Source organism: Pisolithus orientalis, assembly GCF_024613125.1.
Source record: "Pisolithus orientalis strain OTSU chromosome Unknown F5J12scaffold_22, whole genome shotgun sequence".
NCBI lineage: Eukaryota > Fungi > Basidiomycota > Agaricomycetes > Boletales > Pisolithaceae > Pisolithus > Pisolithus orientalis.
The window spans coordinates 505,745-523,479 of NW_026260803.1; the positions used below are offsets into that span (position 1 = coordinate 505,745).

Consider the following 17,735-nt stretch of genomic DNA (forward strand, 5'->3'; position numbering starts at 1 on the left):
TTTCCTTGTACTCACTTCTTGTCAGCACAGCTATACTCCATTTCCCCCGGAAGCATGTCTGACGCACTCCCGTGCGTGCTTGAGTATGAATTTGTAAGAAGCTGTATTGCGCAGTGTTCGAAAGTAGATTGGGGGTAGCTTCCTCAACGTGTATGTGGCGCGATAACCTCCTCATTCCCGACAATTTAGTGGCATCTACTAATATCCAGAGTAGGAAAAAGTTATAAAAAGCCAGCGTGCCAAGTGCAATATACAACCTCTCACTCTCAACATGTCCGCCAATGAATCTTGGCAAGCGGTTCAACTCCAGGCCAAGTCGTTGGCCAACTGCCCACTTCCATTCGCCAACTCCACCTTCGTCTTGAATAGCACGGCTATGGCGGGCTTGCTAGGCGGAGAGGAAGCTACCTCTACGGTCGCTTTGACTCAAATTTACGACAGAAGAAAATGGTTGGGCTGGTACAACTCTCCAGGTAGGAATTACGATCTATCTTATGGGACCGCTAACTTATGGATACGGCCGTAGGCTCATATGTTATGGGAAAGCACTTTCGACGCCTGGCACGCTCGGCAAAGGTGGATATTGTATATGACAATGGTTCTGAATCGGGTACTGCGTCTGGGTCCCAAATGGTACACATAGATCCCACCCTGTTGTTCGAACACGAAGGCTGGTCCAAAGGTCCTGCGTTTAAAGGGATTTTCTCTGGCACTTCTATACACGCCACAGGACCCTTAGCCTCTCAGCTTATCAAGAAGGCCACCAAAGAGGACTGCCGAAAAGTCGATGGCAGGACTACTCAACCTGTAAACGTCACTGTCGCCATCCTAGAGCAGGTTGATAGTCTTCGTCAGCAGATGACGTTCAACCATCGCTCACCTCCCCTTGCCATCATACCCATTGTTGCCAGCCTGACGACGTGTCTCACATGTGGGTTATACCGCCAATGGTGGGCTTTCTCGATGATTCTTGTTGGCATCCTTGCCAGAGGATTTGCGTGCCTCCTTATTGGCTCTGGGAATCTAGTTTTTGACCACCCCAAGCCTGCGGAAGGTTCGCCTCCTGGTGATGGTGTCTTGGGCTCAGATCAGGACTTCGTTTTGTTGAAAGGAAACGAGTATGTTGTTAATGCTGTCACACGTGGAAGATTCTTCTTTCGCTTCCGGTCGAAATATGCTTGCTGCATGGTTGAATGGTGCTCCATCCTACTCATCGTCCAGGCCATTGCGCAGCTGGTCTTCATTCCCCAAAGTAAACTCTTCGGACAGCTGATGTTTGTCGTCTCTCTCGCCTTTTCTTGGGCGTACGACCTCTGGTTTTCCTCCTTTGATAAGGGGGAGGTTCAAGAAGCTATCTTCCAACAGGTTCTTGGTAAACCTAGTCTCATCAAATTCGTGCTCCCCAACCGTGTCAGTGCGGTGGTATTCCTTCTTCTTGTCTCGAACGACAACCCCAGAACTTCAGGCAATCCGAGAAAATTGAAAAAGATATTGGACATTTTTCTGCCGTCGAACTCTGAAGTGTGGGAGACATGGAAGGATACTATTACCGAGCGACTGAAGAACAGACAAGCACTCCAGTTCAGCGATACCCACTGGAACCGTGAGGAATTACCTCTGGAAGACGATCGGAAGTTGTTGAAGACCCTGTTCGGGGATGCCAAAGACGCTGAGAAGGCTTATGCTATTTTCAAGAATCCACGATGCAGGAACAATCGCTTGATGAAGGGACCGAACTCCATGGATTGCTAGCTTAGCGATGTCTTGGTTAGATGTTGCTATGATTCCCTGTATACGTGCATCTTTAGGTTTCGGGTCTCCTGGTTGTCTCCACCTACTTACCCCGTTTCTCTAGAACCTGGCATCCGTACTTAGATGTTTGTGTTCGTCACCACTACACATCATAGTAACACAGTAATGCCCCCCTCCCTCAGTATCGCACCGGATCTACCGGCTCTAAGTACATCAAGTTGCAACAAGCAGTCGTTGTACCTCCTTCACATGATCTTACTGGAAGGAGGTACGTTCTAAATATCGGGAACACTCCGGGTTGAAGAACTACAGTCCGTTTAACCCCTCTGTTGCATCTGGCCATCTGAAGGGTGCATAAACTGGTAAGGCACATCACCACTAACAATCAGAACCTTCCCTATGCCCCCCCCTTCTACTCTACCCCTTCAAAGGACTCTGTTGCCGCGGACTTCACTATGCTTGGTATGTATCAGCATGCCTGAACCCGGACTCTCGGGCTCCGGGAAGGCAGCTTGTGCAGTACACAACCTATTTGGGCGTTATGGACATCCCCGCCCATTAGAATCCGGCAATTCGAGAAGTTGTTTCAGGAGAATAACAACCCCATTGGCACCTAAGCAGATTCGATGGACATTTTCGGTAGTTGTGGGTTTGTAAGTTGACACTTGCCATAGAATGTTAGGTGACCAACATTTAAATAGATGCATTCAATACTAACTTACAGTGGACAAGAGCCCTCGTACCCATTTACCGCTTCGAAGCACATAACTTGCAACAAGCAAGTAGTAAGGGCACTGCAAGTAGAAGAATTGCAGGTCCGTCTAATCCTTGTGTGGATTCGAGCATTCTAAGTGTCTGGTGTTGTGAGTGGCGGTCGTCCGAAGGGTGAATGAGCTAGTAAGATACCGCATCGCTGCCAAGAACCCTCCCTCGGGCAACTGCGGGTTGCAGCCGGGCCACTTGCAAGGACATAGTACTATCTTCGCCACTACTCCTTGAACCTGTTCTCATTCTGGGTGGACCGATCATTGAAGTGATCGGAGATGCTTCATCCTCTGCTTTCCACCATCACACCCTCCATTAAAAATGACATCCCGAGACATCTCGTTGAGTAAATCAGTCCACAGTAGGTATGGCAATTTGTACATAGACTACATAAATTTGCAGCTGTATGACAACCGAGACAGATGCATCCGCGATTAGTCTTAACAAGGACTCACTCAGTCAAGTGTTAGAGCCCTCGAAGTTACCACCATCAACATCATGATCCTCTTGTACAGGTTGAACTTCGTCAAACGATTCCACCCCCACTATCCGGTGTTTGCTGAACAATCGATCTGGAGGGTGGTTCAGGGCTTGTGCTCGAAGCAGTCTCTTGGGTACCAACAGTATAATTGTTATTGTCTCTGGACAACACAGTTTGCCCTGCAGCACGGGCAGCAAGCCATGATTCATATTTCGATATACCTGCGCGCGCATCCAGCATGATCCTGGAACAATTTGTATTTAGCAATTCATGTAGACACCGTAAGCCAAACGACATCACTTACCGCTGCAGGTGGGCCATATCGTCATCCAGTTCTACACGTGGCGTTCTTTTAATAATCTCTGCAATTTCGCGCGCACCCTCGCGAGTAGGGACATCCAACGTCACCTCGGAGCTTGCGACCTGAACAATGTCAGATGACACAGGCAGATGCAAGTGTTGGCTTACTGTAGCTAATCGTTGGCTCACTTCTGAGTAGATTCCACGCCAATGTAGCCACAGGATCTATAATCAACGAACAATCAGATTCCAGGGGTTGTGACTTGGGGGTGGTCTTGCCTTTCCTGTTATGTCCTCCTCCAGCGCTAGTTGTTCATCTTCGTCCTCTGTTGTTTGGAGTGTCGCTTGGAGTGCCTCTATTTCTTGTACTGAGGAAGGGACGCCAGCCTTTCTGCGGTGTCGGGAGGTGAGCCCCAGAACGACAGAAGGTGGTACCAACCATGTCGTAAGTAATGGGGTCCACTTGACCTGTTTGCCTAGAACCAGGACACAAGGAAAGCAAGGGTGAAATGCAAAAAATGCGAGGAAAAAGTACTCACTGAATGCCCTCGGACACATCAAGGAGGGTGGCACGGATGTGTTCAAGTAACTTATATGTAGTCATTAACGTCGGCCACGGCTTCTTCCGGCTGAGGGTGAAACTTACCCCAAAGCTAAGAGTCCGTGATATATCCTTTACCTCACTTTGAGTCTGTCGCTTGTCGTAAAGGGAGCCTCCGCCAAGTTTTGTGCACTTCTTGAGCAAAGGGGTTGCTCGCCGGCTTCCCATCGCCGAAGGGAGCCTTTCGAATAACGTTATCTTGCCAAGCTGTATTTCGGACCGTATAAACAAGCTCAGTATCAAAAAAAAACAGCGTTCGCGCACCCAGTTTTTCAGGGGCTCTAAGCCAAATATGTCCCAGATAATCTGAGTTGCCCAATTGTCCACAGGTATGCGATGAGCTCCAGTTCCTGCGAAACGATACTGCGGGGTTAGTCAGAAAAGTCCAGTGCTAGCAATGTGAGTGAAGGAGCAGGTACCAGAACAGAGTCGAAAAAGTGTACCCTAGATTCAGAAAACAGTACAACTCAGTGACACTACCCAGATTTACGAAGGAATCACCTGATCTCGTTGAATTGTTTCCTTCTTTGTTCGCAAGCCGGTTCTCTATGCCAAGCTAGCGGTTTCGCAATGATGCAAAAGGGGATGAAGGAGCTTTGGTCTGCGGGCTGATTGCCATCCTTTGATGGTGAGTCTAGCCCCTAAGGTCGACACAAACATAGTAACCATCCTTTGGGTAAACTTACCACTTCCCACGTCCCTCCGTCCCCGTCCCCGTCTCCACTTCCACCTCCACTTCCACTTCAACCACGATCTCCGCTTCCGCTGCAATGTTTCCTTGCCATCGTCTTTGTCGAATGCTGAGCATTCTATGACTGTTGTTACGAGAAGTTTGCCTGCAAGGCGGGTGGACAAGGCGTTCAATAGTAGCCGAATTCCTTCAGTATTCGGAAGCGAGAGTCCACTCGGTTGATGCAGCATCATGGGCATACTTCCAGGGTCAGTTGAGCTGGGATGGTAGGACACGTAAGAGACGAATGGGCGATAAACGCAATCTGTGGGATCGAAACCAAGTTCCCGCATATGCTCAAATATGTTGCCGCAACGTTTGAAATTGCCATAGGAAGAGTCGCCATAATCACCTAGCTGTTTGCGTCGGGCTCACCACAGGCCCAAGGAGATGTGTAGTGACTCACCGCAATCTCTTGACCAGAACATTTATCAAACTCTGTGTCTTTCCCGTCTATTGTCAACGTATGTGAAGCAACACGTTTCGATCTCCACGGAAGCCATGGTTTGTCGGCCACCTATGTGGATGGTTAGATCCGAATGAACACACGGGAGAAAGTACCGACAGACGTATAAGTGCATTCAAGTGGCCCAGTACAACAACCAGGGCATTGCACTATATCAATCATCACATCTGTGAAGGTAAGGCTACCGGTACTGCGGCTGCAGACAACCCTTGCATTCCAAATGGATTGGGAAAGATGAGCATCGTTAACGATAGGATTGCGAGTTGCGTAATTGCCCTCGCTGATAGGTACATCCCACAGGATGCCATATACTTGTCTGGCGAAATCGGCCCACGATAACCACGGCTCTTGCTTCGCAGAGGATTCATCACAAACAACACGTGTCCATACTTTACCAAGGGAGCATCCAAGTCCAACTGCAAAGCGACATTTGGCGTTGTCATTGGCGTAGACTAAGATGATGAGATTGTTTCCTTGCGAGAGTTTGACAATACTATCTGTAATCTCGCACGGGAAGGTGCCATGACGGATGAAGCCATACCGCAAGGCGCACGTGTCATCGAGCCTAAGGTCGCGGTAGCTCTCCTCGTTGCCTCGAATGTAAGCAAGGTAAAGCGACGTAAACCGAGGTTCTGAGTTATTATTAACGCGTACAGTCTCGAAAGACCTGCCGTGGTTAAGTCCACGGGATACCAGGTTGAGGGTGATCAAGTTTCCAGAACGATCAAGGCATGGTAACATGGCCTTGGAGAATTGGGATTGGGAGCGGAAAGGGAGAGGGGGTGAGACGGGAGGTGGAGGGGAAGGTGAAGCACGGGTACTAGTAGGGGTAGTTGAGGGGGATATAGGCGAGGGGGGGACAACAAGTGCCGGCGGGGGGGTAATGGGCAAGGGGGGGATAATAGGCGAGGGAGAAATAATAGGCGAAAGGGGGGGAGTAGGCGAGGGGGGGGGAGTAGGCGAGGCGAGGGTACTAACAGGGGAGAGGGGCAAGATAAATGGGCGGGGAGAATAGATATCGGAAGCGGAATCGGGATTGGGACCGAAATTGGACTGGAGGACGACAGGCAACGACACTTGGATGCCCACGTTCGTAACATTGAACATGGAAAGTTTAAGGAAGTCCACTGCCCACTCTCTGGTATGAGTCCGCCTTCTGCCAATATTCCATCTTCTGGTATTCCGCCTTCCGTTATCCAACTCGTCGTTCTTGCGCATATACACGTTTACTTCCTCGACTAACCTGGAAGAATCCACTCTTTCGATGTCGTGACGGCCCTGAAAGCAGCTCGGGTCAGCTGCCAGGACACTCGACCACTCCCCAAGCTGTCTGTTGGGATTCCATGCAAATATACTGTGATCGCTAGATACCCGGATAATTTCCAGCTGAAGCCGCTGAAATGCTTTTGAGCCCTCGCCATACAGCATCGGCATGTTCACATCAAACAAGCCCATCAGCGAATACGCTCGATCTTCAATTCGTGTCGTCCTCCGGTCAGCGGCCCACGACATGATGTGAGCAACGAGCGGGCGTTCCCCGGAGGTGGTACTTCCCGAAACCAAAACCCCTGCATCTTTCAACACTTCCTCTGGAATTTGTGTGATGTCCTTTAACGCGGCTGTCAGGTCCTGTTTCCTCCCTATGGACACCCAGTTCTTGTTGAAGAATTCGAGTGCCGCCGGAGCGATGAGCTCCTGAAGTGTCCAGCCCCGCGAGAACCACTCGGGCCAACCGTTGACCCAACCAGGCCTGGTGAAGTCTTGTTTTGTAGGAAAGGCTGAGTCGTCGACATCACCGAGGTACACGTAGCACCTCTGCGAGTTTTGGTACCACCGATACATTGAATTGATTGCCTCCGACAGTTCCGCGCTGCTACGCTTGTCAATGCAACACGTATCGACCCACAACCACATGTAACCGTCTTTCTTGGCCTGTTCACAGCTCCTGATGATCTTCTGGTAGCCGTCGCGCCCCCTGACCTCCTCCCTGTCTTGCTCGTCCATCTTCATGAGTCCAGTCATGTCATCGTAATCAACCTCCGTTCCCCAACGATGTGACAGTATCACATATTTTGCAGTCCTGTCATCAAGTTCTTCCAAAACCTTGGTCTTGGGTCCAGCTTGTTGGATATTCTTTTCTCGATGGAGAACGGCTCTTATATTTAACACTCGCATTTTCCTATGAGATGAACAAAAAATCAACAATAGATCAATAGTTGTAGGTCATTGTACGTACTACCTGAACGCCCGTGACTAGACTCTTCAAGCGGTGAGCATTACGCGTATGGCGAAGGACAAATGGAACAACGTAATACCAGATCGCAGGTGTTAGAAAAAGGCGTCAGTTCTCATTGGGCAGCCAAAGTAAGCGCAGTTTAGAAGCGGACTCACGTTCCTGGGCGCCTGTTACGTATCGAGTCCGTCGTTAAGGCTACTCCACGTGCATCTGGATTGCAGACGTGGAGATGGGGACCAGGACAGGACGAGGTTGTTCCTTGGCCAGTCCTGACTACTTCGGTTGCCGCACAAGTCCCTCAGGTCATCGCAGTCCTCTCTCGTAGACCGACGAGCAGCAATGCGTAGATATATGTCCGGTACGAGACTAGAATAATGAAGAGCATGGGTGTATTATGCCGATAGACGGTACCAGCGAGGAATCGATGAAAGCTCAGTCACAAATGTAATTGCTAGGTGACACCATGAGGATAGGAGAATAAAATGTGTATCGTGCTCCGCGTCATTGTACGCACAACAGAATGAAGGAGATGCTTGCTATCGTGAAACCCGCCATAGTACTGACGCCGCGTCCGCTCGTTCCACCAAGGTTTATGCTTTTACCCAGGTCCGATACCCCACACCTCCAAACCAACACACTCAAACGATACATCTTTCTTCCCCATGCCTGCACCCGCATGTGAGGGCGGTCGTGCACATAACACGGGATTGTCGAACGTTGGACAAGGTGCTGAAGATCCTTCAAGAAGTGATGAATCGATATACAGGCCGTAGTGGCCATCTCTGTGTGTAGCGGAATAAGAGTCAGATTTATGGTCGTAGAGCAAGGAAGGGGGCGATGAAAAACACCTACCCTCCTCCAAACGAGATGAAATCAGGATCGCACAATACCACGTAGTCGTTCTTTCCTGACCACTTGTACACCTCAAGCGGCGGAGACGCATCTGTGCGATATCGCCAGAGGAAGCTGGATACGGCAACGGCACATCCGCGTGCAAGTATTTGGCCATGAAAGAGGCGCAAACGGTCAAGGAGAGAAGGGAGGAAGGACAAAAAATACTCACGCTTCGCCACTCCCGTAAAACCCGTTCTGTCCCTTTATGATCCCTTCCCCGACCCATGCACCAAACAAGCCATCCAAGCTGTCTTTCACCACCAATAACGCGCCACAGGGTGGATTCGGCTCCGCCTTGCTGCGTGTGCGCGGCTCAGAGCGACTGTACAAAGTGTTGAGAGAGATACCGTGTTGGTCGATAGAGTAGAGTAACGTCCAGTTGCGGGAGAGTCGTACGAGAGCGGGTAGGTGTATCCGGAGCTGTAGGGGTGTGAATGCGTGTATTCGGACACAAAGGGCGACCGTACCGAATTTGCAACATCTTCAGTGAGCACCTGTAATGTGCCTTCGCGCCTCCCGCACAAACTTAAACCCTTCACTTTTACCGTCCCTCTCGTACTCTTCAACCTCCCTGGTGTATCCCCGATGCTCCCGCTTCTCCTCAACGCACCGCTGCCGGTACCAAATTCGTCCTTCCGAAACCCGCTCAAAAGATCCGAACTGCCTTCATGACTACCATCACCATTAGCACACTCTAACTCGCCGCCAAGTCCAGTGATGTCCACAGCGCCGCTCTCTCTGTCCCTTTGAAGGGCCTCAAAGAAACCCCTGTCCCAATTTCTGTCACCTGTAAACCCAGGAGCACCTGATGGCGGCACAAATGGTGTGGAGACGAAAGGCGAGCCACGATGCGTTATTGAAGCGGATGAGGAACGATCTGAGAAGCTACTAGAGTGAACTGGAAAGGAAGAAGAGAGGGTTCCAGAGTTACTTGATGAGGAAGAAATGGTGTTGTTCCGCTGCATGTTTTGATGTTCCTGACAAAAAGGCAGATACAAGGTTTGAAGAAATCCTCGATAGCGTTGCTTGTGAGGGCGATGCCGATTGGCGTTCTCTGTTTATTTCTACTTCTTTCACTCTTCTTTCCTCATCACCACTTCCCTGTACCTTATCCAGTCCGAGATTTAGGGGTAACGACACCCCAGATGCGCTTGGTGACGACGCAGAAGGAGGAGAGGCATTTCCACTTAAATGGGGTGGTAGCGGTGAACCTGTGGGGGGCAAGCCGGCCAGACTTTGTTTGCGCGTGAGAGTAAGAACAGGTGATCTATTGCGTGGATGAGTGTGGGGTGCATGCGGAGGTGAATGGTTGAGTGGATGGTTTTTGGATGACATATCAAGCTCAGAAGCAAGAGCATCTGCGATCGATTCGTGTGGTGAGAGGATGGGGGCACGACCTGGTGCGTTTCCTTGCGACGTAGACATAGCATTTCCCAGTAATTCCGGTTCTTCTTCTGGTAACAGATCCAGTGTCGTCGATTGGTGGAAGGATGGAGGATCATCCACCTGAGCGGCCAAGAAGTACAAAGGATCATCCTGATGCTCTAACAACTCGTCCAGTACACCCTTCCTGTTTCGCTCTGACGCGACTTTGGCGGTAGTCGTAAACTGCCCGAAATAATCGAGACTCACGTTCCTCGCCTTAACCGACGCTGTTACCTGCGAGGTTTCTGCCGTATCGACCACCGAGCTAGATTCCGCAGGTGGTACTGTAACGTCAGGAGGAGAGGTCAACGGATCTTGATGGGGTGGGACCGACACGAATGGACCGAAATCGGAATCTGTGGAATTCTCTGTGTATGTGCGGCGGTGCTGAGTTGTCCATGACAACGACTGGGATAGACGCTTTGACAACGATTGTTCGTTAGTATCGACGGTTCGTGTCGGTGTAGCAGGCGGAGTTGCCGGAGCGAAGAGCATCGCAAAACGATCGATGTCGGATTCGTCAAGGTGATGTCGGGGAGGTGGAGGAGGATGACGTTGAGGTGCCCTAATTGGGGCTCGTGATGGTGGTGAATGAGACTTCGGGCGAATGGGATGCAATGATTGCGTGGTAGCTGAAGATGATGACATTGATACAAATGAGGGAAGTGGAGAATTGAAATCGATGAGAGGGGGAATAGATGGTTGCTGGTGCTGGCTCAGTTGTGAATGCGGTGATATAGGCATGGTTCGTAGGTATTCCAGGCGTGATAGACAGGTTGGAGGTGACGCGCTACGATGTTTGCAAACGGGGCCGCAATTTGTCTTTTCGATGAACGACGTTGGAGACCTTGGTGATTAGGCTTTAGTCTGCAAACAGTGGGCCATTGGTATGAGCTACCACAAATTGAAGGACATTCAAACCGACATTCGTTAGTAACTTCCAGAACACGTTGTCAGAGCCTGGGTCGAGGACGTGCACCTAGTAGCTACGGCGTCCCAGCTCTGGTACAACCAAAGCTGTAGTGATGGATCTGCTCAAATGCAGAGAGACTCACTTGAAAGCGTCCTGCAGTGCGTAGGATGTACTTGGAGAGGTTTTCGTACATATACACGTGTGTTCGATGTCCAGGCAACGACACAGCTACTCACCGACTGACACAACGGTGCCACAAGCAACAACCACTGGAATAAGCACACCACAAATGTGAAGATGTCAGGCAATATGGAATAGCGGAAGCCCGGTTGAATGACAAGGGTCACTGCGGCATTTGTCAGTGGTAGGCAAGCCGTACAGCCACCGGCAGCGGTAAGGGTCTACTGCAAAATTGTCTCTGCAACTCCCAGCACCGAACTGCATTGTACTATAACGGTACCGTGAAACTGCTAAGTCTCAGGCATTCTGAGACCGGTACTCCATTCAGATCCAGGCTTTATCACCTTCCAACCTGAAGCGCGAGAGCCGACCTCCAAACCGACGACGAGGTGCCAAGCCGTGGCGACTGGAGGGTTCATGGTCCCAAGGGTTTGTAAACGAATTCCCGAGTCTTCTGCGGTCCCATGGGTGTTGCACGTCCAGCCAGATCGGGACCAGTACTTACATATGAGTTTCTAACAGGAAAAATGGCAACTGACCTCGTCCCTCACTCCTAAGAATCGCAGGTGAGGTCAGAAGTCCCATCGCATCAACCCAGCTTGCAATGTTACGCGCCATCAACACTGTCATCATTTCTAGGCATGAGAAGATGTCTCCCCGTGAAACACTACTAGGACATCTATGACCGGCAAGGCGTAGGACTGAACATCGTGGACTAACATACAACTCCGTGGGGTGAGAATTTACTTGACGACACTACCTCAAGTCTCCGATGCAATGTTGACCTCCTCTCGACGCCTCGTTATCTGCACGCCGGAGGCGTGGGCGAACGAAATGGCGCTCGGCTTCTCACACCTGACTGTAACAGCGTCGACTTGGGGAGATGTCATGCGGAAACAGGCACGGATGAGCTCGAGGACGAGTTTTTCCAGGGTTAAATAGGAAGTAGAATTGATGAACTGTAATGATTATACGTATCTGTATGCATATAGTCATCACACGTGGGACAGGCAGACGTACCTCGTATAAGAGTTGTAGTACCATCGTATAATCTACTTCGTTTGCTTGGGGTTGGGATACGGTAGCCTTCGAAGTAGACTCTGAGGTGGTGCAAGGACGCTCGTAGAATGTGATGTTGGTAATGACACGTTGGCGAGCCAGTCGCTCTGGTGGGTTGACACCGATGAGGACGGGCAGAACGAGGTCCCTGACACAGATTGTCGCGGATGCGGGGAAGTTCCTGTCACCGCACCCGCCCTCACCGGCCTTTGCTCGGGGTGTCGTCACGTCGACAGAGAACCCCGACGCAAGCAAGATCTGCTTTGGAAGATCGACGACAACCCGCACTGCAATGGCATTCTGTTCTGCAAGCTCAAAGGCAACGCGGGTAATGTCCTGGATAAGAGCATGAACACCAGTGTAAGGCGTGTCTGTGCGTTCCCTCTCTCCAACGATTGCCGATACTGCTTTGGCGAGATGGCCGTAGTGCACCGAATCTTTGACATCATCCGAAGTCCCACATGCATCCAGGAAAGATGAATGCAGGTAGAGGTAGACGCTGGCGAGTACAGGCTGCGGTTTTGGTCGACGCCAACAATCCGAGCCGATTGCAGCGGTGAATTGAATGGAATCGAGAAAGACAGCGTCGGTTGTGGGCACTTGGCTTGATTGCGACAGAACGTTGGCAGTCATCGTCGTCGCGTTCTCGTGAGAGCACTCAGCCTGCTCACAGCGTTCATCGCCTCCGACGTACCCGACTCATCTGAAGTGTTTCGAGTCCTTCAAACGCCGGAGGGTTAACACCGCCTAACACGGATGGATTGAATACGCGACTGACACTGAATGTACAAGGGGAGGTAGCTAAATATTTAAGGAAAGTGAGTTGTTTTAAGGTCTATGTAAGTCCTGTATGTACGCTACGGTAGACATTAAGTTAACCGTTGCCTTGGTCCGATTGGGACACCCCTCAATGACAGTCGAGCTGCAGCCACAGCCCGCCTTAAAGATACCAAAAGAGATTTTCCTAACCGCTGCTGCCCAATAAATAAATACACGCGGAACGCATGTGGTCTGTGAGGAGTGACCAGCAACGCGCTATCGATCCACCACCACATCAAACAAGTCCAGAGTATAGCAATTTGCGAACGAAATTTAGAGAATACGGAAATAGTGAAGAGCCAGATCAATGGCTATCGAAGGAGTGTGACCAGAGATGAAATCAATTGGGGGTTTGATACAATTGAGATGGAGGGTCGCGAATAAAGATGAGAAAACGGAGAGATGATGATGATGGGAGATTTAACAGAGGTTTCGCAAAGAGGAGAGGTGACTGGGGAGGGAAAGTAAGATATCGTTTTATTGGAAGGGCGAATAGAAAGACCTACTCGATGGCAATGGCCCATAGAGTCTGTCATGCAATGACACAGTAGGCGAAACCATTGCTTGATTGATATTCCTCGTCAACCGGTATTTGTGATTTCTCGGCCTCATCAGAGACCTTCTCAGGTGCTCCCGAGAAGGAGATGGTGAAGAAAGAGTCCATCGAATTGTGTGCGGGGAGTGGGATGGAGGTATCACTCGAAGTGCTTGTCTCAGAGGTTAACGAAGAAGGGTGCTTTGGATTACGAGGACGTCGCTGAGAAACCTGGTAATTGCGGGCTCGCCGTACCAACACCGCGTATATATATACGTTTCCGTCATATTGCGCAGAACAATTGAGAAGGGAAACGTGCTTCATATCAGTTACGGTCCTGAACTGCCGCTGCGTCACGATGGTCATACCGCCGGATCCGTGCCTAATCCTCGGAGCTTCTTATTGTGTAAGCGCCATTCGTATGCTTGGACATGCTTTGCCCTGCCAACGCGGTCAACGGAGAGCCAGAGCGGTTCCATTTGCATGGGTTCCCCAATCACAAAAGCGTAAAGACCGCACACCATATCTAAAGTGCAGTGTATTGGAACATACCAATAAGTATCAAGGTTTCATTCATGTCTGAAACGGTCCTTTGAAACCAACTCGTCATGCGAGTAGGCAAGGGAAGGCAGGAGGATGACCAGAGTCCGCCGAGCAATCTAGAACAATTACAAATCAAGGGATATTGGAGACACGCCATACCATCCAATGGAGAGAAATGAGATATTAACGTACCACGAAATCATGCCGGTGGGATGGACGCATCCTCGGGTTTCTCATCTTTTTGTCTAGTCAGACCGAAACAGGCAGACCAACACAATTGCGTCGGTGACAAGTCGGGTGCACCGCCACAGCTGCAAACCACGACACCTGCCTTTTCTGGCAATCACATGGCCATAGCTGTGGTCCCTGGAGGTCGTCGCCATTCTCATTCTTTCTGTGCCTCCCGTCAGGCCTGTTTCCTTGCTTTTTTTTTTCAAGGTGACATTTGACGTCGTGGCCCATGCCCCTGGTGTCATATTTTCACTCTCTTGTTCTCACTTATTCGTCAGCAAGGTCCGGGAGGTGGATCATGAATTTTTTTCGAATGTATGCCGGTGATTCGGGGCCATTGGAAGGCCGGGAACGATCATATCTTTTCGTAACAATAAGAATCGATGTTGTCGGACCGACAGATGCCACGAACTATTCTAACTCCTGGACGAAGGAACGCTTCATTTCAACAGGTGCAGCAAATGACCGCGAGGTGCAGTGAGCCACGAAAGCTTAAATTCGGCGTTCAACAAATCACGATTAGATCGCAATGAAGGAGGAAGTAACGGGTATTTTCAAACGAGGCCGACAATAGCCTGCAATGAGTGGGTCGTATAGCTTTTCACAACAATATTGACAGACGGGATGATAACAAACGAACCAAAGGCCCACGTTGTCCGAGGGAAATCCGATGCGTCAGCTCCACCAGCCATGATAATCCGGAAGGGGCGGTGATGGAGCTGCGGATATCACAAGGGTACTCGGATTTTCAGACTGGACCCCCGCCGCGCACTCCCACAAAAGCGTCAGTTTTGCACAGCGCGCCAACTGTGACTGTGATGTTCTAACCAGATGCCACGCCCCCGTTTCCGGCTGGTTCTGTATCAGGCTTGTATTGTGCTTGATGAGCCGGGGCTGTGTGTCTGGAACCCATGTATCTGGGGTGGCTCCCAATGCCGTCGTACACCGGAAGTCCTTCTTTTCCGTCCAACGTAGGATCATCTGGTCTGCCATCCGAGTCGATTCCCATTTCCATCCGTACCGGCAGCGTGCACATGATAGCGATTCGAGAGTCTAAGTCATATACTGCCGCTATCCAGTGTTTCCCGAGCAGTTGATATGGAGGGCACTTGAGGTCCTATGCTCGAGGCACTCTCTTGGGTACCGAGAATAAGGTTGCCCCTCCCAAAACTCTTGCAAATTTTGCTTTCTCTACAGCCTGGGCCGTGAGCAATAGTTCATGTCTCGATACGCCTGCGCCTGCATCGAGCATGACCCTTGCTGATGGCCCCGTCCGAACGTGATTCACGACCTGAACCATGTGTACGGTGGCTCTTGTCCGTTGTAAGTTAGTATTGAATGCATCTATTCGTTCCTGAGTAAATGTTGGTCACCTCACATTCTATGGTAAGCGTCAACTTACAAAGCCACAGCTACCGAAAATGTCTTCGCCACAATCTGCACTGAGGATAGAAGTCTTTGGGTCACTCTAGGTGAGGTTGTTATTCCTCCGAAGCGATCTCTCGAATTCCCGGACTCTAATGGGCCAGGATGTCCCAGACGCCCAAATAGTTTGTGTACCGCACGAGCTGCCTTCCCGGAGCCCAGGAGTCCGTGTTCAGGGATGCTGGTACATACCAAGCGTGGCAGAGCCCACGGAAATAGAGTCCTTTGAAGGGGTGAAGTAGAGAGGGCGCACAGGGAAGGCTCTAATTGGTAGTGGTCATGTGCCTTGCCAGTTTATGCGCCCTTCAGATGAACAAACACAACAGAGAGGTTAGATGGACTGTAGTTCACCGACCACGCAGGGTCCCGACATTTCAGAACGTACCTTCCTCCAGCAAGATTATGCGAAGAAAGTACAACGACTGCTTGTTGCAACTTGATGCACTTAGAGCCGGTAGACCTAATGCGATACTGAGGGGAGGGCATCACGCTGACGAAGGGTGGGCCCTAAAGCTTACCTGGATTTTGAGACAGAGAATCAGCTCGCTGTGTACTATAATGTGTAACGACGACGAACACACAAACATCTAAACATTTGGCGTATATGGATGGACACGGATACCACGTTCTAGAGAAACTGGGTAAGTACGTGGAGACAACCAGGAGACTCGAAACATAAACATGCACGTATACAGAGAATCATAGTAACATCTAACCAAGACGTTGCTGAGCTAGAAGTTCATGGAGGACTGTTGGTTCATCCCGCGTCGTGGTTGTCGAAAATAGCATGAGCCTTCTCAGCGTCTTTGGCATCCCCGAACAGAGTCTTCAATAACTTCCGACCGTCTTCCAAAGTTAATTCCTCGTGATTCCACTGAGTATCGCTGAACTAGAGTGCTTGTCTGCTCTTTAGTCGCTCGGTAATACTCTCCTCACATATCTCCCACACTTGAGAGTCCGACGGGGAAAAAATGTCCACGATCTCTTTCGATCTTCTCGGATCGCCTGAAGTTCTTGGGCTGTTGTTCGCGACGAGAAGAAGAAATACCACCGCACTGACACGGTTGGGGTTGGGAAACACGAACTTGATGAGACTAGGTTTACCGAGAACCTGTTGGAAGATAGCTTCTTGAACCTCCCCCTTATCAAAGGAGGAAAACCAGAGGTCGTGCGCCCAAGAAAAGGCGAGAGAGATGACAAAAATCAGCTGTCCAAAGAGTTTACTATGAGAAATGAAGACCAGCTGCGCAATGGCCTGGACGATGAGTAGGATGGAACACCATTCAACCTTGCGGCAAGCATATTTCGACCGGAAGCGAAAGAAGGATCTTCCGCGTGTGACAGCATTGACAACATACTCATCTCCTTTCAACAAAACGAGGTCCTGATCAAAGCCCAAGAAACTATCACCGGGAGGCGAGCCTCCGCAGCTTGAGGTGATCACAAACTAGATTCCCAGAACCAATAAGGACACAAACAAATCCTCTGGAAAGGATGCCAACAAGAATCATCGAGAAAGCGTACCATTGACGGTACAACCCACACGCGAGAGACACGTCGTCAGGCTGACAACAATGGATATGATGGCGAGCGGAGGTGAGCGATGGCCGAACGTCATCCGCTGGTGAAGACTATCAACCTGCTCTAGGATGGGGTGACGTTCACAGGTTCAGTAGTCCTGTTGTCGATTTTTTGGCAGTCTTCTTTGACGGCCTTCTTCATAAGCTGAGAGGCTAAAGGTCCCACGGCGTGCATGAAAGCGCCAGAGTAAATCCCTTTAAACGTAGGACATATGGACCAGCCTTCATGTTCGAACAGCAGAGTGGGATCGATGTTGTACTATTTGAGACCCGGACGCGGTATCCAATTGTCATATACAACATCCACCTTTGCTGAGCGTGCCAGGTGTCGAAAGTGCTTTCCCATGACATATGAGCCTACGGCCGTATCCATAAGTCAGTTGTCCCGTAAGGTAGATCGTAACTCCTACCTGGACAGCTGTACCAGCCCAACCATCTTCTTCTGTCGTAAATTTGAGTCAAAGCGGCCGTGGAGGTGGCTTCCTCTCCGCCTAGCAAGCCCGCCACAACCGTACTATTCGAGACGAAGGTGGAGTTGGCGAGTGGAAGTGGGCCGTTGACAAATGACCTGGCCTGGCCAGTGTAGTTAGAAAAAGCGAACTAGCAGAAGTCGCAAGCCGTCCCCACTCCAAGGCGGTGTGACTACAACGGCCGGCGGGAACGGCGGACTGGTGGGGAGCCGAAGGCTCTGCCACCAGGGCATTCACACGCTTGTGGGGTTCAGGCGGGCCGCAGGGGGCCCTAGTTAGATCGCTTTACGATAGAATAGTATGACGCTGCATCTGTAACATTAAACAAAC

At 50.4% G+C, this 17,735-nt stretch overlaps 7 protein-coding genes across 7 annotated transcripts; 1 reads left to right on the forward strand and 6 right to left on the reverse strand.

The window, feature by feature from the left end:
- The first annotated feature begins 162 nt into the window (after positions 1 to 162).
- Positions 163 to 1,991, forward strand: F5J12DRAFT_228144 (uncharacterized protein). Its single transcript, XM_051738484.1, has 2 exons — positions 163 to 473; positions 527 to 1,991. The coding sequence occupies exons 1-2, from the start codon at positions 272 to 274 to the stop codon at positions 1,750 to 1,752; spliced, it is 1,428 nt and encodes a 475-aa protein (XP_051598507.1). The 5' UTR covers positions 163 to 271; the 3' UTR covers positions 1,753 to 1,991.
- Positions 1,992 to 2,809: 818 nt separating this feature from the next.
- Positions 2,810 to 4,422, reverse strand: F5J12DRAFT_842336 (uncharacterized protein). The gene is made up of 9 exons (XM_051746161.1): positions 4,164 to 4,422; positions 3,945 to 4,106; positions 3,838 to 3,887; positions 3,738 to 3,774; positions 3,578 to 3,685; positions 3,467 to 3,523; positions 3,303 to 3,421; positions 3,140 to 3,242; positions 2,810 to 3,089 (listed from the first exon to the last, which is right to left on the reverse strand). The coding sequence occupies exons 2-9, from the start codon at positions 4,065 to 4,067 to the stop codon at positions 3,063 to 3,065; spliced, it is 624 nt and encodes a 207-aa protein (XP_051598508.1). The 5' UTR covers positions 4,068 to 4,106; positions 4,164 to 4,422; the 3' UTR covers positions 2,810 to 3,062.
- Positions 4,423 to 4,508: 86 nt separating this feature from the next.
- Positions 4,509 to 7,476, reverse strand: F5J12DRAFT_228001 (heterokaryon incompatibility protein-domain-containing protein). Its single transcript, XM_051738483.1, has 5 exons — positions 7,335 to 7,476; positions 5,195 to 7,274; positions 5,036 to 5,146; positions 4,586 to 4,981; positions 4,509 to 4,533 (listed from the first exon to the last, which is right to left on the reverse strand). The coding sequence occupies exons 2-4, from the start codon at positions 7,268 to 7,270 to the stop codon at positions 4,820 to 4,822; spliced, it is 2,349 nt and encodes a 782-aa protein (XP_051598509.1). The 5' UTR covers positions 7,271 to 7,274; positions 7,335 to 7,476; the 3' UTR covers positions 4,509 to 4,533; positions 4,586 to 4,819.
- A 453-nt stretch (positions 7,477 to 7,929) lies between these two features.
- F5J12DRAFT_723333 (TLD-domain-containing protein) lies at positions 7,930 to 9,190 on the reverse strand (the record flags this gene model as incomplete). Its single annotated transcript, XM_051741445.1, has 5 exons — positions 7,930 to 8,113; positions 8,184 to 8,297; positions 8,395 to 8,645; positions 8,693 to 8,758; positions 8,951 to 9,190. 5 exons carry the CDS (start codon positions 9,188 to 9,190, stop codon positions 7,930 to 7,932), a joined length of 855 nt encoding a protein of 284 aa, XP_051598510.1.
- A 2,111-nt stretch (positions 9,191 to 11,301) lies between these two features.
- F5J12DRAFT_228233 (tetrahydrobiopterin biosynthesis enzymes-like protein) lies at positions 11,302 to 12,582 on the reverse strand. The gene is made up of 3 exons (XM_051738485.1): positions 12,581 to 12,582; positions 11,764 to 12,522; positions 11,302 to 11,702 (listed from the first exon to the last, which is right to left on the reverse strand). The coding sequence occupies exons 2-3, from the start codon at positions 12,433 to 12,435 to the stop codon at positions 11,505 to 11,507; spliced, it is 870 nt and encodes a 289-aa protein (XP_051598511.1). The 5' UTR covers positions 12,436 to 12,522; positions 12,581 to 12,582; the 3' UTR covers positions 11,302 to 11,504.
- A 2,171-nt stretch (positions 12,583 to 14,753) lies between these two features.
- Positions 14,754 to 15,841, reverse strand: F5J12DRAFT_784030 (uncharacterized protein; the record flags this gene model as incomplete). The annotated part of the gene is made up of 5 exons (XM_051742968.1): positions 14,754 to 15,047; positions 15,075 to 15,284; positions 15,333 to 15,367; positions 15,548 to 15,618; positions 15,741 to 15,841. 5 exons carry the CDS (start codon positions 15,839 to 15,841, stop codon positions 14,754 to 14,756), a joined length of 711 nt encoding a protein of 236 aa, XP_051598512.1.
- Positions 15,842 to 15,903: 62 nt separating this feature from the next.
- Positions 15,904 to 17,638, reverse strand: F5J12DRAFT_948977 (uncharacterized protein; the record flags this gene model as incomplete). The annotated part of the gene is made up of 6 exons (XM_051749775.1): positions 15,904 to 16,785; positions 16,880 to 16,920; positions 17,015 to 17,194; positions 17,243 to 17,292; positions 17,346 to 17,508; positions 17,537 to 17,638. 6 exons carry the CDS (start codon positions 17,636 to 17,638, stop codon positions 16,245 to 16,247), a joined length of 1,077 nt encoding a protein of 358 aa, XP_051598513.1. The 3' UTR covers positions 15,904 to 16,244.
- Between the last annotated feature and the right edge of the window lie 97 nt (positions 17,639 to 17,735).